The sequence below is a fragment of the Phacochoerus africanus genome, chromosome 15 (assembly GCF_016906955.1).
Source record: "Phacochoerus africanus isolate WHEZ1 chromosome 15, ROS_Pafr_v1, whole genome shotgun sequence".
Classification (NCBI taxonomy): Eukaryota; Metazoa; Chordata; class Mammalia; order Artiodactyla; family Suidae; genus Phacochoerus; species Phacochoerus africanus.
In genome coordinates, this window is record NC_062558.1 from 61,776,689 (window position 1) to 61,801,519 (window position 24,831).

Below are 24,831 nucleotides of genomic sequence, written 5' to 3' on the forward strand. Positions count from 1 at the left end.
CGCCCTTCAGGAATCGCCATTTTCAGTCTCCCGCCGCAGGGGGGGAGAGGACTCTGGAGCCTCAGGTCTGAGCAGCGCCGCAGAGGGCGGGGCCTGGAACCTGCGCGGGCCAGGAACCTAGCCCGAGCCCCTGCAGGTGTGTCGGAGGCCTCTCGGCTGGCGCCTGGCCGGGGGCGGGGGGAAGCCGGCCTCCGCGGCTGCGCGGGATCGGAGAACCTGGCCGTCGCCGCCGCCGTCCCCCTCTGAGCGCCAGACTGCCCTCCGAGAAGGACTGGGGAGGGAGTCAGGCAGGGGGCTCGCTGGGGAGGCTGGTTGTCCGCAGTCTGGTACCTCCCCTGAAGCCGTGTTTCTTGACCTGCGGGAGAAGGGGGGCTCCAGGAGGCCTGGGGCACGGGGCGTAGCGGGGACGAACGCGCGAGGAAAGAGGGGTTTGTGACGTGGATCCCAAGCCCGTCACGTCCGGGCAGGCGCAGCGGCGGGGCAGGCCGCTGGAGACGCGGCGCTGCAAAGCCCGAAGGACCCGGGCTCAACTCCAGCGCCCGCCAATAAATAGGCAGGTTAATCTGGGTACTATACGACTCGAATGCTCATCTGTAAAATTATAGTAACATTTCGAGTCATTTTTTGTATTAAATAGGATAGAATATATAAAGTATGATAAGGATTCAATAAAGGTGAGCTGCTTTATCATTACAAGGTATGCTGTTCTTTTCATTATTGGCTCATTTAATCATCTTAATCATCATGATCTTCCTTTGAATCTGTATAAACCACCTCCATTTTAATGAATTCGAGTCCTAAGGGTTCAGGGAGATAAAACAGCTTATCCAGCCTTAGTAGGTGGGATTTTAATTCTCACTTGTTTTACTCCTTAGTTCATGCTGTTTCCCACCCTAAAATCCGGTCTTGGGTTGTATTAGTACAGTGACTGTCCCTGAGCACTACTGGAGTGCAGTGGACCTAATCTTACCAGGTAGTATTTTCAAAATCCTTGAGGCTTCCTCAGAACTCCTGTGTAAAAGGTTAATTAAGGCCCTTCCTGCATTTTCTAACCTGTCTCTGTTCTCAGATGACTGTTAAACCTATAAATTTAAACTACATTTCAAACTCTGAATTTTAAGTTTTACTGGAAAAGCTGAGAATTCTGTCCAGGCCAGAGACTAGTTTCTAGAAAGGAGGAATGGGACAGACTTGTAAAAGATGAAAACTGCAATTTCATCCATGCTCCATATTATGAAAGTGACATAATGCATCTGATTGGTTGTGTATCTAGGCTTATTAAGTAGGCATTTTGTAAGGACCAGAGCAGCCAGAAATGATTTCTTCTGCATATGAGAAGGACCTCAGAATTAGGGCAACTAGTTACCTTTTGCTCCATATATAAAGTGCCTGTTTTGGGATTATGATGCCAAATTGTTACTTTAGAAGTTAGATTTGTATCACTGTCCACAGATTAGATGGCCATGTCAGAATTCATCAAGGCCTAATTAAATTTTACCCTAGGCCCCAACCCAAGGTTAGAAGGGACAGTGAATTCTGGGGTACTGTTGGATTTGTGGTGCTGAATTGCAGACTTAAAGAATCAGAATAGTATATGATTGTTCAAAATGACCTGATTCCTTCTCATGTTAAAGATGTTAGCATTGAAACAGAGAGTCACTAAGTTTGTTAATAGCAGAGCTTAACATAGAACTGAAGTCTGGTCCAGGATACCATATTTTAGTCAAAACAAGGTTCTTGGAGAAACTGAAATCTAAGGGGAAGAAACGTCTTATTTTTGAGAGCTTTGAAGACCTTCTAACTTTCCGGGGTTTATAATATTAATAGGAAAAACTGTTATGACATGTAATTTAAAAACTTTTCCACATCACTAGATACTTCTCTTCAATATCATTTGTAGTGCCAGCATAGGGTTCCATGCTTGGGATATACATTATATAACTTGCTTAACTAATCTGCTATTATTGGAGTTTAAATTTTCAATTCTCTTGTGTTATTTAGTAAATGGACACATAATTTTCAAAACGGCCAATAGGAAAGAAATGTTTAGATTCACTCAAAAATGTCCAAGATTCTGGAGTTCCCGTCATGGCTTATCAGCAATGAACCCGACCAATATCCATGAGGACATGGGTTCAATCCCTGGCCTCGCTCAGTGGGTTAAATGATCCGGCATTGCTATGGCTGTGGTTTAGGCCGGTGGCTACAGCTCTGATTCAACCCCCTAGCCTGGGAAGTTCCGTATGCCACGGGTGCAGCCCTAAAAAGACCAAAAAAAAAAAAAAAGTCTCAGATTCATCAAGATTATATCACCATCACCAATGGTGAATCCTTCTTTACCATGGTCCTTCCTATTCCTTCTCATGGCTCAAATGGATATTTTCCCAGAGGTTTATTTTTTACTAAAATATTGTGTGTAAATTTTTCACAGGTGATTCCTGAGCTGCAAGATAAGGTGTCTTATGACTTCTACCAACTTTCTCTGTCTGGCTTCATATTTTCTACTTCCCTAATAGCAGCAGAAAATGAACAAATTCCGGGTGAGTCATTTATTTAGTTCTTACTTTACTTCACAGATGTGTGTTTTTAGTGAGTTTTATGAAAGAGAGCCCATATATTAAATTGGAAAAGTGGAAATAGTTAAAAATCACCTTCGGGGAGAATACTGTTTGAATACCACAGCAGTCCAAGTTGTGGTCTGCAGACCTCTGGGAACTTCAAGACCCTTTTAAGGCACATGTGAGGCCAAAACATAATACCAGTATGTAAACTGCCTTTTATACTGTAAATTGCACTTTATGTGTAAAAGCAATAGATTGCTATCTGTTTGGCATAAATCAGGACAATGACACCAATGGCATTGTATTCCTCCTCAATATACTCATAATAAAAAACTGCCACTTTTACCTAAGGCTCTCCTTGATGAAGCAGTAAAATTATTAATTTATTCAATTTTGGCCCTTGAGTACATTTTTTTAATATCAGCAGAGTGAAATGGGAAGTTCATATAAAGTATTTTTCTGTATACTGAGGTATGATGGTTGGTTGTCTTGAGGAAAAGCATTTGTGTGATTTATTTGTGAGCTCCCAAATCACTTTTCATAGAATATCATTTTTACCTGAAGGAGCAACTGGCAGCAAACTATGGTTATTCAGACAGTATCCAAACATTTTCTCAAAAATGAGTGAATAACTGTTAGTATTTGTTGCTAATAGTAAAACTTGACAAGTTCCTTGGTGCCTCAGTGGGTTAAGTAAGCATCTGGCATTGTCAATGCTGTGGTATATGTTCCATTCCTGGCCCAGTAACTTCCATATGCCATGCATACGCCCCCCCCCCCCCCCCCCCCGCCCAAAAAGAGTTGAGAAACAATTAGAATGTGAAGCTGGCAAATACTTAAAGACTTTTCTAATAAAGGCTGGTGAAGATATTAACAAATTTGATTTTATATTAAATAACATGTCAACATTTTTACATCTTTTTCTTTTGTCATTTTTAGGACTGCACCTGCGGCATATGGAGGTCCCCAGGCTAGGGGTCTAATCCGAGCCATAGCTGCTGGCCTATGCCACAGCCACAGCAACGCCAGATCCGAGACTCATATGTGACCTACACCAAAGCTCACGGCAATGCTGGATCCTTAACCCACTGAGCAAGGCCAGGGATTGAACCCACAACCTCATGGTTCCTATTAGGATTCATTTCCGCTGCGTCACAATGGGTACTCCTTTTTTTTTTTTTTTAAACTTCTGATATATGTGCTCAGTTTAAGAGGACAGAGTGATAGATGTGAGGAACAGGGAATAAGTTGGTTAGGGAATGCCACTCTAAAAGGTAATGTTTGAGGAATGTCTTGAATTAAATGAGAGAGCCAGGTAGAAATCTGGAGGAAAAACATTCTACATAGAAGGAACAGAAAATGCATACACCATGCAGCATGTTCCAGAAACAGTATATAGGACCCTGAAACTAGAGAGAAATGACAGTAAGATGTTAAGATCTAAGAGGTAGACGGAATAGGATATGCAGAACTTTGCAGGCTGTAGAGAACAATGAATTTTGATTTTATTTATTCGTTCATTAAAATATTTAAAAATCATACTTTATGAATTCAATTTTATACATTCATATAATGTATATGTATAGTTTAGGGAATACTGATTAAATACCACTGTAACCCCTATCTGGTTTAAGCAATGAAAATTACTAGTACTTTTGAAGCCTCTGTGTGCCTTTCCTTAATCTTATCCCACCATTACCCAGAGAAAAGGAATCCTGAATTCTGTGGTAACCATTTCTTTGCTTTTTTGAACATAATTAAAAAAAAAAAAAAACACACACAAAACAGTATATCTGGCAATTAATTAAATGCCTAGCCCTTTGGTAAGTTCTTAACATAGTTTGTCTTACATAATACTCATAGCCAACTTTTGATGTGTAAATACTACCATACCATAAATTTTTGACGTGGACCTCATCTGTTATTAATTAGAAATCATAGCCTTTAGGCCTGATAGTGGAGAGAAGGAGACTCTAGAAGGAGGGAGAAATAAAGTAGGAGGAAGCTCGAAAATTTTAACCTATTCTACAGGTTTTCTTTGGTCACTCTTGAACACTTTTTTTGGCTGGGGGGCTGGGGGGGTGGGGGAGTGGGCGTGGGCATGGCATGCAGCAGCTTGATGTGGAATCTCAGTTCCCAGACTAGAGACTGAACTCTGGGCTGCAGTGGTGAAAGCACCAAGACATAACCACTAGGCTACCATTTTTATCTTATATGTGAAAATTTCCTTGTCTAGCATTCATTCAGAGGTGGCACAAGATGTTTTTCTTTACCTTATACTCTGTAACTAATCACTGAGTGGTCAGTCTGGGACAACTAGTGAGCTTTTTTGTTTTTTGAGGAATTTTGAGTGCATTTGTCACTACCAACTCTTGGAAAAGTTTATTTTATGCAGATAATTGGATTTTCTTTTGTTTATTCTTAGACATTTTGGCCAGATTAGATCTCTTTAATTACTTCTTGTATCTCTCAAATTATATTGGCATAAATTTCTTCTGTTTGTAAAAATCTTTTATAGTTATTGTTTTTATTCTCCTTGCTTGTTGTCTTAGTAAGAGTCTGCTAGTAGAAAATTCTCAGTATTCTTTATATGAAATATGCACAAAGTAATTTTTCATTGTGTATAGAAATCTTGGTTGATGGTTCTTACCTTTTAAAGCATTGAAAAAAAAATAAAACATTGAAAAGCATTTACTGCCTTCTACTACTAATGCTGTTAAAAATTCACCTGTTAACTTGTCAGACCTTTATAATAAATTTGAATTTGACTACTCTAGCTACCTTGTATGTGTAGAATCATAGAGTATTTATCTTGGCTTATTTCACTCAAAAAGATGTCTTTAAGGTTCACTCATGTTATAGCATGTGATGGGATTCCCTTCTTTTTAGAGGCTGAATAATATTCCATTGTTTGTATGTATTATATTTTGTTCATGCAGTCAATTGTTGATGGAGCCTTGGGTTGCTTGAACTTTGTAGCTATTGTGAATAATGTTGCTATTGTGAACACCGGTATACAAATTACTGTTTGAATCCCTGTTTTGAATTCTTTTTGATAAATAACTAGGAGTGAAATTGATGGATCATATGGTAATTTGTTTTGTTTTGTTTTTTGAGGAACTGCCATACAATATGCCATAGTGACTGGACCATTTAACATTTTCACCAGCAACGCGCAAAGGCTCTAGTTTCTTATGTCCTTGCTGATATTCGATATTTTCTGTTTTTCTTTGTTTTGAGGGTCTTTTTTTTTTTTTTTTTTAAAGAGTAATCATCCTAGAAGTTCCCGTCGTGGCGCAGTGGTTAACGAATCCGACCAGGAACCATGAGGTGACAGGTTCGATCCCTGGCCTTGCTCAGTGGGTTAAGAATCCAGTGTTGCCATGAGCTGTGGTGTAGGTTGCAGATGCTGCTCGGATCCCGAGTTGCTGTGGCTCTGGCATAGGCTGGTGGCTACAGCTCCGATTAGACCCCTAGCCTGGGAACCTCCATGTGCCGCGGGAGCAGCCCAAGAAATAGCAAAAAAAAAAAAAAGAGTAACCATCCTAATGGATGTGAAGTGATTTTATTTACTTTTTAATTTACAGTACAATCCACTCTTTTGGGATATACATTTCAATGACTTTTGACACATGTATGAAGACATGTAACACATCATCCCCACAGTCAAGATACAGAACAGTTTAATCACCTCAATATCTCCTTAGTTCCCTCTATTGTAGTCTATCACTAATTTCTAGCAATCACCAATTTATTCTTCATCCCTGTTGTAGTTTTGCCTTTTTCTGAATGTCATACAAATATGACCATATAGTATGTAGTTTTTTGAGACTACCTACTTTATCATGATGCATTTGATATTTGATCATGCTATTGCATCTATCAAGTTAGTTCTTTTTTATTGCTAAATAGTATTCAGTTATATGTGTGTACCCTTTTTAATCTGTTCACCAGTTGTGTTGTTCTGGTTTTTTGGCAGCTATGAAAAGAGCTGTTACAAACATTTGCTTTCAGATGTTTATGTGTACACAGATTTTAATTTCTCTTGGGTAAATACCTAGGTGTGTGCCTATTGGGTCATATGGTATGTGTTATAATTAATTTCATAAGAAACTGCTGGAGTTCCTGTTGTGGCTCAGTGGTTAACGAACCCGACTAGTATCCATGAGTACTCAGGTTTGATCCTTGGCCTTGCTCAGTGGGTCAAGGATCCGACCTTGCCATGAACTGCGGTGTAGGTCGCAGATGCAGCTCGGATTCTGCATTGCTGTGACTGTGGCTGTACGTAGGCTGGCAGCTGTATCTCCGTAAATCTCCGATTCAACCTCTAGCCTGGGAACCTCCATATGCCACAGGGATGGCCCTAAAAAGAAAAAAAGAAACTGCCAAAATGTTTTCCTGAGTAGCCTGTATTCTTTTTTAAAAAATGATATCGGGGTGTATGTAGTTGCTTTACAATGTTGGTGTTAGTTTCAGGTGTATAGCAAAGTGATTCAGTTATACATATACATACATTCATTCTCTTCCAGATTCTTTCCCCATATAGTTATTACAGAATAGTAAGTAGAATTCCCTTTGTTATACAGTACATCCTTGTTGGTTATCTATTTTATATAAAGTAGTGAAATATTAATGCCAAACTTCTAATTTATCCCTCCCCCTACTTTGGTAACCTTAAGTTTGTTTTTGAAATCTGTGTCTGTTTCTGTTTTATAAATAAGTGCAATTACAAAACAGAAATATTGTGCCATTTTTTATTAGATTCCACATATATTTGTCTTCATCTGACTTACTTCACTTAGTATGATAATTTCTAGGTCCATCGATGTTGCTGCAAATGGCATTATTTCACTCTTTTATGAGTAACTTGAATTCTTACCACAATGTATCAGAGTTCTACTTGCTTCCCATTCTTGTTCAGTTTTTTTTATGTCATTCTGATAGGTGTATATTGGCATCCCATTATGGTTTTAATTTACATTTTTCTAAAGGCTAATAATAATAAAAATATTTTGATATGCTTATTTTTATCTGTATATCTTTGTGTCTATTCAAATCTGTTCATTTTAAAATTGGTTTTTTTTTAATGAATTTTGAGAGTTCTTTGTATGTTCTGGATATAAGTACTTTGTTATATTTGTGATTTTCCAATATTTTCCTTACTATCTATGGCTACTCTTTTCACTCATCTAACAGTGTCTTTCACAAAAAGGTGATGAACTGAAATTTTTTCTTTTTAATTGCTTTTGGTCTTTTGTCTAAGGAGTCTTTGTTGATCTCAGAGTCACAAAGACTTTTCCTATCTTCTAAAAAATTTTGTAGTTTTACATTTTATATTTAGGTCTATAATTAATTTTGAGTTTATTTTTGTATAAAATAATTGGCTGAGGTTCACTTTGTATACAGATGACTATTTTTTCCTGTGCCATTTATTGAAAACCAAATGTATATATGTTATCTTAATTCATATTAATTTAGCATGTATATGATATAGAAATAATTTTATATATGAGTTGATATACAAACAGATATTAATTTTAGATATATGAGTTAATATACAAACATATATTTACTAAGTGTCTGCTGAGAGGGCCTATAAGCAGTGACACCTCAGTAGCCATGAACAAACCTAGCACACAGATCTTGGTTTCTAAATATAATTCTACAATAAAAGGAACCAGGAATTCTATGGATAAATTGATTCGAGAGTTGAGGCAAGGGTAATACAAAATAAGTCCAGAGCTTTTGGTAGTATCAGAAAATGAGAAAGTGCTCAAAGTGATAGGAGGTGTTAAATGGACACAGGCGCCAACCTGAAAGAGCGTTTTATGGCAAAACTGGAACAATTTGAGCAACAAAATAAATGACATAGTATTGCATTATAACTCAGAGGATCAAATATTTGAGACTATAGATATAAGTTAAATTATTGAATAAATAAATAAATGGGGAGAAGTGAGAACTCCCCTTGAAATATTCCAAATCTTACATCTAGATTCTGCCCCCTCTTGGAGGCGGGACTTATTTTCTTCTTTCTTGAGAATGGGCTGGAGGACTTAGTGATTTACTTTCAAAGAATATAGAGTATGAAAAGAAAACAGTTACTTTATAATTGAGAAAACTGGCAAATGCTACCTTAACAAAGTGACCCAGGTTAATATCATACATGATATTATGTACCTTTTGATATATTATGATAAGAAGGGCTCTTTGTTATTTTCCTGCAAGAACTATAATCTCAGTCTAATCAAGAGGAAGAAAACCAGATAGACCTAAATTAAAGGGCATGCTAAGAAGTACCTGATTAGTATTCCTCAAAATTGTTAAGGTCATAACAAACAAGGAAAGACTGTCACAGACCAGAAGAGACTAAGGTGACATGACAACTAAATGCAATGTAGTACCCTGAATTACCTCATGGAATAGAAAAAGAGACATTAAAGGAAAGACTGGTGAAAGTCTGGAGTTTAGTTAATAGTCCATTTGTTCCAGCACTATTTCTTTGGAAAAGCCTATTCTAAATACACCTTTCTCCAAAGAAGACGTACAGATGACCATCAGATACATGAAAAGATGCTAACCATTATTAATTATTAGAGAAATGCAAATCAGACCTACAATGAGGTACCATCTCATGCCAGTCAGAATGGCCATTATTACAAAGTCTATAAATAATGTTGGAACAGGTGTGGAGAAAAGGGAACCTTCTTACACTGTTGGTGGGAATGTAAATTGGTGCATTTTCCATAATGGTACAGCCATTATGGAAAACTATCGAGGTTCCTCAGAAAACTAGAGTTGCATAGGATCCAGCAACCCTACTCCTGGTTATATACCCAGACAAAAGTATAATTTGAAAAGATACATGTACCTCTGTGTTCATTAGCAGCACTATTTATAATAGCCAAGACATGAAAACAACCTAAATGTCCATCAGTGGATGGAGGAATGGATAAAGAAGATGTTGTACATGTATGCAATGGAATATTACTTAGCCATAAAAAGAATGAAATAATGTCATTTGCAGCAACATGGATGTACCTAGAGATTATCATACCAAATAGTTGGAAAGAGAAAGACAAATACCACACTTACATGTAGAATCTAAAATATGACACAAATGAACATATCTACAAAAACAGACTCACAGATGTAGAGAACACACTCGTGGCTTCCAATTGGGAGTTTGGAATTGGCAGATGCTAATTTATCTATCTATCTATCTATCTATCTATCTATCTATCTATCTATCTATCTATCTATCTATCTAAACAAGGTCCTACTATATAACACAAGGAACTACATTCAATATCTTGTGATAATCCATAATGGAAAAGAATATGAAGAAGTGTGTATATATATAGCTGAGTCACGTAGCTGTATAGCAGAAATTAAGACAACATTGTAAATTAAACATACTTCAATAAAGATTCTTCTTTTTTTAATCTTTTTTAGGGCTGCACTTGTGGCATGTAGAAGTTCCCAGGCTAGGGGTCAAATCAGAGCTGCAGCTGCTGGCCTACACCACAGCCACAGCAATGCCAGATCCGAGCCACATCTGCAACCTGTGTCGCAGTTTGAGGCAACTCCAGATCCTTAACCCACTGAGTGAGGCCAGAGATCAAACACGCATCCTCATGAATACTAGTTGGGTTTGTAACCTGCTGAGCCACAATGGGAACTACTAAAAAGACTATTCTTTATCCACTGAATTTCTTTTGAACCTTTATAAATATTATATGTGTGGTTCTATTACCAGACACACATTTTTGTTCCATTGGTCTGTGTGTTTATCCTTTTGCTAATAACACACACTCTTAATGAATATAGCTTTGCAATAAGTCTTCACATCAGGTAGTGGATTTGCTGGTATTTTATTGAGGATTTTTACACCAATAACCATGTGAGATTTTGGTTGGTAGACAATATGTTAGTATATGGTTTTATGGTTTGTTTGTTTATTTATTTATTCACTTTTTAGGGCCACACCCATGGCATATGGAGGTTTCCAGACTAGAGGTCAAATTGGAGCTGCAGCTGCCAATCTACGCCACAGCAATGCAGGATCCAAGCCACATCTGCAACCTTCACCATAGCTCACAGCAACTCCATATCTTTAACCCACTGAGCAAGGCCAGGGATTGAACCTACATCCTCATAGATGCTAGTCAGATTAGTTAACCTCTGAGCCATGACAGGAACTCCCATGCTGGTATATGATTAATGATCAGATTTTGGGGATTGGGACAGAAATATGGTTTGTATTGTTTACTAATTTCTATGGTATAAATTCCCCTGCTGTGGCTAATTTCTAGCTACATGATGTTAATCAATTGTCAACAATTTAACAATCAGCACTCCTGATCTGGTACAAACAGGTGCCAGCTACCACTGTAGTTTTCTATTCCGGTAATACTTTTGTTAGGTTTGGATATAAGGGTAATGTGGACCTCATAAAATGAGTTGAGAATGGTTCTTTCCTCTTTATTTTATGGAAGAGATTACATATAACTGCCTTAAATGGTGGAACATTTAAACCACTGAAACCATCTGGGCATGAAGTTTTTTTTTGTGAGAAAGTTTTATTTATTTTTATTGAAATGAAATACACAATTTTATTTTTCTTTTTAGAGCCATACCTGTGGCATATGAAGTTCCTAAGCTAGGGGTTGAATCGGCTGCAGCTGCCAGCCTATGCCACAGCCACAGCAATGCTGGATACTTAACCCACTGAGTGAGGCCAGGGACCAAACCCATATCCTCACAGACACTATGTTAGGTTCTTAACCTGCTGAGCTCCGAAATACACATAATATAACATTGACATTTAAAAGTGTAAAACTGTGTGACATTTAGTTCATCCACATATTGTAGGATAATTACAACATTAAGTTCCAAAGCATTTTCACCATCCTAAAAGAAACCTCATACCCACTGAGCAGTCACTGTCTATTCCTTCTCCCTCTAGCCTCTGGCAATTACCAGTCCCCTCTGTATCTCTGGCCATTAAGCTATTCTGAATATTTCTTAGTGGAATCATATAACATCTACCTTTTCCAATTGGCTTCTCACTTAGAATAATGTTTTCCAAGTTCATTCATTCTATAGCATGTATCAGTATTTCATTTTTATGCCAAAAATAATTTCATTGTATGTTTATACTACAATTTGTTTATCTAGTCATCCGTTGAAAGACATTTAGATGGTTTTCACTTTCAGGCTGTTGTGAATAGTGCCATTATGAATTTTTGTGTACAAGTATTTGAGTACCTGTTTTCAGTTCTTTTGGGTTTATATCTAGAAGTGGACTTGCCGGGTTAAATGGTAATTGTTGTGTCTAACTTTTTGAGGAACTGCCATACTTTTCCTCAGCAACTGTACCATTTTGGATTCCCGCATGAGATATACAAGGATTACAATTTCTCTACATTCTCCCCATCATTTGTTACTTTCTGGTTTTGTTTTTTAAATTCCCATCATAGTGAATGTGAAGTGGTATTTTTTAATTTTGATTTGAATTTCCCTAAAGAGTAATGAAATTGAGCATTTTTTCATGTGCTCATTTGTATAATTTAGAGAAGTGTCTATTCATTTTCTTTGCCCATTTTCTAGCTGAATTGTATTTTTTTTTTTGTCTTTTTACTATTTCTTTGGGCCGCTCCCGCGGCATATGGAGGTTCCCAGGCTAGGGGTCAAATCGGAGCTGTAGCCACTGGCCTATGCCAGAGCCACAGCAACGCGGGATCCGAGCCTCGTCTGCAACCTACACCACAGCTCACGGCAATGCCAGATCGTGAACCCACTGAGCAAGGGCAGGGACCGAACCCGCAACCTCATGGTTCCTAGTCGGATTCGTTAACCACTGCACCACGATGGGAACTCCTGAATTGTATTTTTGTTATTGAATTGGAATACACTTGTATCAGTTATATGATTTGTAAATATACTCCATTCTGAGAGTTATCTTTTTCCTATTTTGGTAATGTCCTATGATGCATAGAAGTTTTAAATTTCGATAAAGTCAGTTTATTTTTCTTTTGTTACTTGTACTTTTGGATGTCATATCTGGAATCCACTGCCAAATTCAGGGTAAGGCAGCTTCTACATTTTCATCTGACTTTTACAGTTTTAGCTCTTAATATTTAGGTTAGTAATCTAATTTGAGTTAAATTTTGTTGTTTTTTTGGTCTTTTAGGGCCACACCCACAGCATATGGAGGTTCCCAGGCTAGGGGTCCAATCAGAGCTGTAGCTGCTGGCCTATGCCACAGCCACAGCAACACAGGATCCAAGCCACACCTGTGACCTACACTACAGTTCACGGCAATGCCGGATCCTTAATCCACTGACCAAGGATTGAACCTGTGTCCTCATGGATGCTCGTCAGATTCATTTCCACTGAGCCATGACAGGAATGCCTCAATCTTTTTAATTGCTATAGATCTGTTCAGATTTACTGTTTCTTTAGTCAGTTTTGTTAGTTTGTGTGTTTCTAGGAATTTGTCCATTTCATCTAGTTTATCTAATTTGTTGGTGTACAATTATCCACAAGATTCTCCTATAAATTTATTTCTAAATTTATTTATTTGGTAGCAAAATTCCATCTTTCTCATTTTAATTATTTGCTTCCTTTTTCTTTTTATTTATTTTGACCCTCACACAATGCACAAAAATAAACTCAAAATGGCTTAAAGGAGTTCCTTTTGTGGCATGGCAGAAATGAATCAACTAGTATCCATGAAGATGCAGGTTCAGTCCCTTGCCTTGCTCAGTGGGTTGGGATCCGGCGTTGCCGTGAGCTATGGTGCATATCGCAGAAACGGCTTAGATCCTTCATTGCTGTAGCTGTGGTATAGGCCAGCAGCTGTAGCTCCAATTTGAACCCTAGCCTGGGAACTAACATATGCTGAGGGTGTGGCCCCAAAAAAAGCAAAAAAAAATTAAAAAAAAAAGGCTTAAAGACTTAAACGTAAGACAAGACACCATAAAATGCCTAGGGAAAACATTCTCTGACATCAGCTGTACAAATGTTTTCTTAGGTCATCCTCCCAAGGCAACAGAAATAAAAACAAAAATAAACGAACGGAACTTAATCAGACTTATAAGAAGGAAACCATAAAAAAACAAAAAGACAACCTACAGAATGGTAGAAAATAGCTTAAAATGATGCAAGTGACAAGGGCTTAATCTCTAAAATATACAATCAACGTATACAACTCAACAGCAAAAAAAACAACAACCCAGTTGAAAAATGGGCAAAAGATCTGAATAGACATTTCTCCAAAGAAGATATACAGGTGGCCAATAGGCACAAGAAAAAAATGCTCAACATCACTCATTATCAGAGAAATGCAAATCAAAACTACAACAAGATACCACCCCACATCCATCAGAATGGCCATCATTAACAAGCCAACAAATAACAAATGCCAGAGAGGGTGTGGAGAAAAAGCATATCCTTCTTCACTGATGGTGGGAATGTAAACTGGTACAACCACTACGGAGTACCAAAATAGTATGGAGGTACCTCAAAATTAAATATAGAACTACCATATGACCCAGCAGTCCCACTCTTGGGCATATTTCTGGACAAAACTTGCACTGAAATAGACACATGCACCCGTATGTTCATTGCAGCACTATTCACAACAGCGAAGACATGGAAACAACCTAAATGTCCATCGAAAGAGGAGTGAATTAAGAAGATATGGTATATATACACAATGGAATACTACTCAGCCATAAAAAAGAACAAAATAATGCCATTTGCAGCGACGTGGATGGAACTAGAGACACTCATACTAAGTGAAGTAGGTCAGAAAGAGAAAGCCAAATACCATATGATATCACTTATATCTAGAATCTAATATATGGCACAAATGAACCTATCTACAGAAAGGAAAAAAAACTTCATGGACATGGAGAACAGACGTGTGGTTGCCAAGAGGGAGGGGGGGTGGAGTGGGATGGACTGGGAGTTTGGGGTTAATAGATGCAAACCATTGCCTCTGGAAAGGATAAGCAATGAGATCCTACTGTATAACACAGGGAACTCTATCTAGCCATTTGTTATGGAACATGATGGAGGATAATGTGAGAAAAAGGAATATATATATATATGACTGGGTCACTTTGCTGTACAGAATTGACAGAACATTGTAAATCAACTCTAATAAAAAACTTAAAAATAAATACATAGGAAAAGATATATTTTGGCCTATCTGAATATTCCATCTGTTCTTCAGAAGACTGTATATTCTGTTATTATTGGGTAGAGTGTTCTATATATGTCTGCTATATCTAGTGGGTTTATAGTATTATTTAAGACCATTATTTCCTTTTTGATCTTCTGTCTAGGTTTTTTAATCATTATTGAAAGTCAGCTATTGAGGTCTCCAACTATTTTTTTTCTTATGGCTACATTCGTGGCATATGGAGGTTCCCAGGATAGGGGTCGAATTGGAGCTACAGCTTCTAGCCTTACACCACAGCCACAGCAATGCCAGATCCAAGCTGCATCTGCTACCTACACCACAGCTCATGGCAACACTGGATCCTTAACTCAGTGAGTGAGGCCAGGGACCGAACCTGTGTCCTCATGGATACTAGTCATACTCATCTCCACTGAGCCATGAGGGGAACTCCTCCAACTATTATTTTAGCACTGCCTATTTCTCCTTTCAATTCTGTCATTTTTTACTTTACATATTTTGGGGCTCTGTTTGGTCAGCATATGTTTATAAATGTTATATCTCTTTGATGCATTGACCCTTCTTTGCCTCGTGTATCAATTTGATTTCTTTTTACTTAAGGTCTATTTTGTCTGAATTAATATAGTCAGCCTAGCTGACTATATGATTACTATATAAAATATGTGAAATGTATTTTTCCATCTTTCCATCCTACACTTTTAAGCTATGTATGTCTTTGGATCTAAAGTAATTTTTAGCATATATTCATGTTTTTATTATCCATCCTGTGAATATCTGCCTTTATCCATTTATATGTAAAGTGACTTCTGGTGAAGAACAACTTACTTCTGTAACTTGGCATTTATTTTCTGTATGCCGTGATATTTTACCTTAATTCTCCTCAGACTGCCTTCTTTTTGTGTTTGATTAATTTTTTCTAGTGTACTATTTTGTTTTATTCTTCATTTCCTTTTCTGTATTTTTAATGTTATTTTTAGTGGTTACCTGGTGATTAAAATTAACACCCCTAATTTAAAACAATTTATTTTGACTAATTCAAAAAGATGTATACAAAGCCTATGTTCACTGCAGCATAATTTACAATAGCCAATATTATGAAACAGTCTAGGTGCAATGGAATACTATTTCATAAATAGTATTCTACCATAAAAAGATTAAATCTTGCCATTTGTGACAACATAGCTAGACCTTGAGGATATTATGGTAAATTAAAAAATGAGATGAAGAAAGACAAATACTGTATGACTTCACTCATATGTGGAATATAGAAAAACTGACAACCAAAAAACCAAAATAAATGAACAAAGCAAACCAAACCAAAGCATACACATAATACAAAGAACAAAGTAGTGATTATCAGAGGGGAAGTGTGGAGAGCAGGGCAAAATGGATAAAAGGAATCAACTCTATGGTGATGGATGGAAACTAAATTTTTGGTGGTGAGCATGCTGTAGAGTATACAGAAGTAGAAATATGTACACGTGAAACTTCTATAACATTATAAATCACTGTCACCGCAATTTTAAAAATACATATGTATAACAATTTAGTTTGAATTAATATCAAATTAGTTTCAACATCATACAGAAACTGCTGATATATAGCTCCATTTCCCCCCTTCATATATCACAAAATATACTTTATATGTGATATGCCCATTAACATGTTTATAGTTACTGTTTTAATCTTTCATCTTTTAAATCATATAGGAAATTTTAAAAAAGGAGTTATAACCTAAAAATACAATGGTACAGGCTTCTATATTTAACTATGCCATTACCTTTACTTGTGTACTTCATATAGCCTCCAATAACTGTCTAGTTTCCTTTCTTTTCTTTCTTTTTATGGCGGCACCTGCAGTATATGGAAGTTCCCAGGCCAGGGATAGAATCAGAGGTATAGATGAGGCCTACGCCATAGCCATGGCAACATGGGATCTGAGCCATATCTGCAACCTGTGTCACAGCTTGCAGCAACACTGGATCCTTAACACGCTTAGCAAGGCCAGGAATCAAACTTGCATCCTCACAGAGACAATGTCAGGCCCTTAACCTGCTGAGCCACAATGGGAACTCCTAGTTTCCTTTCATTTCTGGCTGAAGGACTCCCTTTAGCATTTTTTGTAGGGCAAGTCTACTACTAGCAGCAAGCTCTCAGCTTTTACATTGGAATGCCTTTAATTTGTCCTACATTATTGAAGGCTAGTTTTGCTGAATATAGAATTCTTAGTTGTAAATATGTCATCATGGTTTCTGTTGAAAGAGCTGCTTTATAAACTTACCTTATTGGTTGCTGTAAGTTTTTTCTTAGATTCTGGAGTTCTGAAAAAGTTGATTCTGTCAGTTTTTTCTAGCTTAATAGTTGCCTCAGTGGAGGGACCAATTCTTGAATCTCTCCATTTCACCATTTCTTATGACTTCACTCATGTTGAAAGGTTTTTAACTACAAATTCAGTTTCTTTAATAGATATAGACTCTTTAGCTTAGGTATTTCTCCTGAGTGAGTTTTGGTAGTTTGTTTTGTTCGAGGAGTTGGTCCATTTCATTAAGTTGTCAAATCTATAGGCATAGAATTGTTCATAGTATGCCCTTATTCTCCTTTTAGTGTTTATTATTTAAAAATTTTTTTATTTATTTATTTTTCCGCTGTACAGCATGGGGACCAAGTTACACATACATGTATACATACTATTTCCTCCCATTGTTTTGTTGCTATGTAAGTATCTAGACATAGTTCTCAATGCTACACAGCAGGATCTTATTGTAAATCCATTCCAAGAGCCCTGTGTGGCTTGCAGCATAACTACTCGATGTTACTCCTTTTAATGTTTATAAGATCAAGAGTAATTGTCTGCATTTTCACTTCTGATATTGTTCACTTTTGTTTCTATTTTCTTGGTGATTTTAGATACAGCTTTATCAATTTTCTTGATCTTCAAGAGAAACAATATTTGTTCTTATTTTCTAATAACATAAACCCAGTGCTCAACCATTATTTATTTCCAAATAACTTTCTCATATAACTTTCTGTTACTGATTTCTAGTTTAAATTGCCTATGTACAATTTCTTTTGAACAGTTTTATTTAAGTTTCAGGTTTGTTTTCTTGCTAGAAAGTCATCTCTCAGTATTTCATGAAGAGACATACAGTCTTTTCCTTTTCACTGTCTCTATAAGCAATCCATTTTAACTTCCACAGTTTCCATATATGGCTATGCCAGAAATAAGTTCTTACTATTTTCCTATTATCTCTAAGCTGTTATTTCTGGTTTGCCATGGGGTTTTCTTGGTTTCTTTTAGGTGTATAGTTCAGGGCTTTGCATTCTGCAAAGTTGCATAGTTTATATCTTTTAAAATTCTTATTTTATGAAAACATCTTTTCTTATTCTTGAATTAAAATTTGTCAGAGCATGGAATTTTAGGTTCAAAACCCTTTCCATAAAAACTTTGTGGGTATTCCTTCTGTGTCTTTTAACAATTGGTTCTGTATACAAGAAGTCACTTGTCAGTTTTATTCATATTCTCTTAATTGCTGAGGTGGAATGGCTATATCATAAGAAAATGGTACTTGTAATTACTTAATTAGAAGTGTTGCTTTTGGGAGATCCCTTCATAGCTCAGTAGGTAATGAACCTGACTAGGATCCATGAGGATCTGATTCGACCCCTAGCCTGGGAACATCCATATGCCATGGGTGCGGCCCCAAAACAAGCAAAAAAAGTGACTAGATATACTTCCCAGTGCTATACAGCAGGATCTCATTGCTTATTCATTCCAAAGGCAATGGTTTGCATCTATTAACCCCAAATCCCTAGTCCATCCCACTCCCTCCCCCTCCCATTTGGCAACCACAAGTCTATTCTCCATGTCCATGATTTTCTTTCCTGTGGAAAGGTTCATTTGTGCCATATATTAGATTCCAGATATAAGTGATATTGTATGGTATTTGTCTTTCTCTTTCTTACTTACTTCACTTAGTATGAGAGTCTCTAGTTGCATTAATGTTCCTGCAAATGGCATTATTTTGTTCTTTTTTATGGCTGAGTAGTATTCCATTGTGTATATATACTACATCTTCTTAATCCATTCCTCTGTTAGTGGACATTTAGGTTGTTTCCATGTCTTCGCTGTTGTGAATAGTGCTTCAGTGAACATATGGGTGCATGTGCCTATTTCAAGGAAAGTTTTATCTTGATATATGCCCAAGAGTGGGATTGCTGGGTCATATGGTAGTTCTGTATTTAGTTTTCTGAGTAGAATAACCATTTCATCTCTTAACCCCTATAATATAACTTTTATCTACATTTGATTCACAAATTTAAAAAGTACTCAACATCCATATTATACTAACATAAGAAGAAAGCAGAAAATGTGAATTAACAGCTTTTTAATTGATGTAAATACTTTTCTCCCATACAAACACAAAGTAGAGGAAAATACAACTCTCCAATATTAAATCATTTCAGATAGGGAACCTTAAAAACCAGAGATTGAAGATTTACAATAGAAATGGGAAAAAATGTAAATGTAAAATATGACTTAACTCAGGAAAGAAATAGAACAGAAAAATCATCCCAGATAAGAAGATTAAATTACAGTGCACCTAAAGGGAGAAATGAATGAAAGTACAATAAATGCCATATAGGAGAGGAGGGAAGAGTGGGGGGGGGGCGGAAATAATAATTGACAAGGATGAAGAAGACATTAATAGAAATAGAAGAAAGTAGAATCCTAAATAACAAAAACTAAATGGTGGAAGAGAAAAATGTGTGAAGCAAGAATTTATATGTAGCCAAGATGTTCTTCAAGCAAAAACATTACATTTCAGATTCTATGAATATAAATAAAGCTATGATTGGAGGAAATTTCATAGCTTTAAATAGTTCTATCAATAAAAATGAAATAATGAAAACAATTAGCATTGTGGTTCCAGCCATTACCAAACCATATAGACACTGTGAGTTAGCCTCCCACTTTCTCCCAGTAGTTATTAATGAATTTCCAATTAATTACAAAGTTGTATTATGTTTCTTTCCCACACTGCAGCTACTTCAATGTAAGTTATTTACATGTCTCTTAATTTTCTGAGACCCTATATCTTTCTGATATGCCATTTGCCTCTTTTACTGTAGAGTTTCATCTAAACTGCTTACATATCTCTCTTCATTGGCTCCCCATTAGCTGTATTTGCCTCTACAAAGTAAAGGAAGGGATGAACGTCCCAAAGATGTGTAAGACAGGTCCACATGGTGTGAAATAACAGAATATCTATTCATATTTTCTTTCATATAAATAGAAAAAAATAAATAAAACTTCTCAATTTTAAATAGACTAAAAATATATATTAATAAGCAGACATCAGAAGAGTGGGTATGCAAATATGTCTTAATAGTCCAAAAGACAAATTCTGTATCTCTTCTATCCATTCATCTGCCCATGGACATTCAGGTTGCTTCCAAATCTTTGCCATTATAAATAATGGTGGAATGAATACTGGAGTGCATACATGTTTTCAAATTAGCATTTTTACTTTCTTTGGGCAGCAATCCAGAAGTGAAACTGCTGGATCATATGGCAGTTCCATTTTTAACTTCTTGAGAAACTTCCATAATGTTATCCATAGAGGGTACACAAGTCTACCAACTGTGCATAGGGTTCCCTTTTATCCACTCATGGCCTACATTTGTTATTTTCTTTGTGATGATAGCTGTTCTGATAGGTGAGAGGTGGTAGGTACCTCATTGTGGTTTTGATTTGCATTTCCCTAATGATTATGATGTTGAGCACCTTTTTGTGTGTCTGTTAGCCATCTCTATATATGTCTTCTTTAGAAAAATGTCTATTCATGTGCTCTGCCCATTCTTTAAATTGGGTTGGTTATTTGATATGGAGTGGTGTGAGTTCTTTGTATATTTTGGATATTAACCTCAGCGGATATAGTTTGCAAATATCTTCTATTCAGTAGGCTGCCTTTTCATTTTCTTAATAGTTTCATTTGTTATGCAAAAGCTTCTTAGTTTGATGTCATCACATTTGTTTATTTTTGTTTCTCTTACCTGAGAAAACATCCAAGAAATATTGCTAAGATGGATGACAAAGAGTATTTAATACCTATGTTTTTTTCTTCCAGGAGTTTTATGGTTTTAAGTCTTACATTTAAATCTTTAATCCATTTTGAGTTTTTTTTTTGTATGTGGTATGAAAAAGTCCAGTATGATTGTGTTGCACATAGCTGTCCAATTTTTCCAACACCATTTACTGAAGAGGCTGTCTTTTCCTCATTGTATATTCTTCCTCTGTCATAGATGAATGACCATATAAAGGTAGCTTTATTTCTGAGCTCTCTATTCTGTTCCATTGATCCATGTACATTTTGATTACTGTAGATTTATAATATAGCTTGACATTAGGGAGCATGATACCTTCATCTTTGTTCTTCTTCCTCAAGATTGTTTTGGCGACTTTGTATTTCCATACAGATTTTAGAATTACTTGTTTTAGTCCTGTGGAAAATGCCATTGATATTTTGATAGGGATAGAACTGAATCTGTAGATTGCCTTGAGTAGTGTTATCATTTTAACAATCCATTAGTGCAGAATATTGCTCCATTTGTTTGTGTTGTCTTTAATTTCTTTTGTCAGTGCCTTAAGTTTTTTGAGTACAAATGTTTCACCTCCTTTGTTGGATTTATTCCTAGGCTTTTTTTTTTTTTTTTTTTTTTTTGATGGAATAGTAAGTGAAATTTTGTTTTGGTTTTGGTTTTGTTTTTTAGGGCTGCACTTGTAGCATATGGAAGTTCTCAGGCTAGGGGTTGAATCAGAGCAGCAACTGCTGGCCTATCTACAGCCACAGCCTCACAGGCTCCGAGCTGCATCTGTGGTCTACACCACAGCTCACAGCAACACAGGATCCTTAACCCACTGAGTAAGGCCAGGGATTGAACCAGCATCCTCTTGGATACTATTCAAGTTTGTAACCTACTGAGCCACAATGGGAACTCCCTGAAATTGTTTCCTTAATTTCTCTTTCTGATAGTTCATTGTTAGTGTGCAGAAATGCAACAGATTTATGTAGACATTAATTTTCTATCCTGCAGCTTTATCAAATTCACTTATTCTACTAGATTTTTGGTGGTGTCTTTAGAATTTTTTATATATAGTATTATGTCATCTACAAACAGTGACAGTTTTACTTCTTTTCAATTTGGATTTCTTTTCTCTCTCTCTCTCTTTTTTTTTGGACTTTGAATACTGTTTTGAATGCAGGTGTCTAGAGAAATTATCACAACCTTGTAAATCAACTATACGTCAATAAAACTTTATTTAAAAAAGAAAAAAAGTGGCTAGAAATCATATCTTTGTCTTGTCCTGTTCTTAGAGGAAATGCTTTCAGCTTTTCACTGCTGAATATGATGTTAGCTGTGGGCTTGCCATATATGGCCTTTATTATATTGAGATATGTTCCTTCTAAACCCATTCTGCTGGAGTCTTTATCAAAAATAGATGTTGAATTTTTTGTATCTGTTGAGACGACTGTATGATTTTCATTCTTCAGTTTGTTACTGTGGTATATATATCACATTGATTGATTTGCAGATACCTGTAATAAATCCCACTTGATTAGAGTATATAATTCTTTTTTTAGGATATATAATTCTTTTAATGTATTACTGATTTCAGTTTGCTAACATTTTACTGAGGATTTTTACATCTGTGTTCATCAGCGATATTGGCTTGTAATTTTTTTTTTTGTGGTGTCTTTGGTTTTGGTATCAGGGTGATGCTGGCCTTGTAGAATGAGTTCAGAAGCATTCCTTCCTCTCCAGTTTTTTTGGAATAATCTGGGAAGAACAGATGTTAACTATTCTCTGAATGTTTGGTAGAGTTTACCTGTGAAGCTGGCTCGTTAGCAATACTTAAATCACACAGACCAGACTTTAAAACAAAGACTGGTGGGATGGAAATCCTATAAAATTGGATTGTGGTGACCATTGTACAACTATAAATGTAATAAATTCATTAAGTAATTAAAAAAAAAACAAAGACTGTAACAAGAGACAAAGACATTACACAATGATAAAGGGGTCAATACAAGAAGAAGATAAACAATTATATATGTACCCAACATAGGAGCATCTAAATACATAATGCAGACATTAACAAACATAAAGGGAGAAATGATAGTAACACAGTAACAGCAGAGGACTTAACCCCCTGCTTATATTAATGGACAGATCATCCAGACAAAATCAATAAGGAAACAGTGGCCTTAAATGACACATTAAACCAAACTGCCTTAATAGATAAATAGAGGAGTTCCTGTCGTGGCGCAGTGGTTAACGAATCCGACTAGGAACCATGAGGTTGTGCGGTCCCTGCCCTTGCTCAGTGGGGTAGGGATCTGGCGTTGCTGTGAGCTGTGGTGTAGGTCGCAGACGCGGCTCGGATCCCACGTTGCTGTGGCCCTGGCGTAGACTGGTGGCTATGGCTCCGATTAGACCCCTAGCCTGGGAACCTCCATATGCCGCGGGAGCGGCCCAAGAAATGGCAAAAAGACCAAAATAAATAAATAAATAAATAAATAAATAAATAAATAAATAAAATAAAATAAAATAGATAAATAGAACATTCCATCTGAAACCCGCAGAATACACTTTATTTTCAAGTGAACATGGAACATTCTTCAGGATAGATCACATGCTGTGCTGCAAAAGATATCACAGTAATTTAAAGACAACTGAAATCTTATCAAGCGTATTCTGTGATCACAAAGATAAATCCAGGAGAGTTCAGGCATGGAATGATTTCTCAGCGAATATATACTGAGCAAATATTTTATATATGTGTAAATCAGGGCACAGTGTAGCAGAATATCCTGACTCTTTAGAGTAAATCCTGTAGTTAGCACATTAAGTCTTTTTGATGGTACTCTATTCTGATCATTTCAGTTTGAACTGAAATATGTTGTTTCAGGGACCAGTAACATTTAAGGATATTACTGTGGAATTCACCCAAGAGGAATGGCAATTGCTGGACGATGCTCAAAGGACCCTGTATAGGGAAGTGATGCAAGAGAACTATCATCACCTCATCTCAGTGGGTGAGGAAATCTTCCCCAGTTTTAACTCCCAATAGTTTACATTTCCTTTTCCAGTTACTGGGACTTGTAAAGCCCCTGTGGGGTTGAATATTATAGTTTTCTTTTAGGGATCAAAGTTGATGAATCCATTTTGGGTACCAGAAAAATATTTGTGTCCCCATCCACTGCACTGATAGAATCTAAATTTGCCAAGCCTATGTGGGACCCTCATTGTTCTCCTCCTAAAACTGCACTTCCTTATCCTTCAGAGTTGCTGTATGCCAAGCAATCTGTATTATTTTCTTTGTCTTTTCTATTAATAAGGTTATTGTGTGAATAAACCAAATGCAGTCTTCAAGTTAAAGCAAGGAAAAGAGCCATGGATATTAGAAGTAGAATTTCCACGTCGAAACAACCCTGGTAAGTGAGAAATTATAGTTCATGTTATAGTGAGGTGGTTGGTGTCTTTTGAAATATTTTTTTCAGTAATCTCTTTGTTATTTTTTATTTTTTAAATTTTTATTGGAATTTAGTTGATTTACAAAGTGTTAATTTCAAGCATACAGCAAAGTAAATCACTTCTATACATATATACATACATTCCTTTTCAGTCTTTTCCCATACAGGTTATTACATATTATTAAGTAAATGTCCCTGTGCTATACAATAGGTTCTTGGTACCTGTCTAATTTATATATAGTAGTGTGTATATATCAATCCTAACTGCCTAATTTATCCCCCCCCCCATGTTTCCCTTTTGGAAAACACAAATTTGGTTTTGAATTCTTTGAGTCTTTTTCTGTTTTATAAGTTCTATTGTTGCATTTCTATTAGATTCCACATATTAGTGATCTCATACGATATTTGTCTTTCACTGACTTATTTCACTTAGTATGAGTAATCTCTTTTTTAAATGCCGTGTACTTTCAAAAATGATTGAGGATACCTCATCTGCGTATGTAAGCAACATAAATCACATCTC

At 36.5% G+C, this 24,831-nt stretch overlaps 1 protein-coding gene across 1 annotated transcript in view; it reads left to right on the top strand.

Moving 5' to 3' along the window:
• The window catches only part of ZNF25 (zinc finger protein 25), a 30,001-nt gene continuing 5,170 nt past the window's right edge, over nt 1–24,831 (top strand). Inside the window, exons 1-4 of the mRNA XM_047761581.1 lie at nt 1–136; nt 2,432–2,540; nt 23,744–23,870; nt 24,174–24,269. Coding sequence (XP_047617537.1) covers nt 2,526–2,540; nt 23,744–23,870; nt 24,174–24,269 — 238 coding nt within the window. The 5' untranslated portion in view covers nt 1–136; nt 2,432–2,525. The remainder of the gene's footprint in view (nt 137–2,431; nt 2,541–23,743; nt 23,871–24,173; nt 24,270–24,831) is intronic.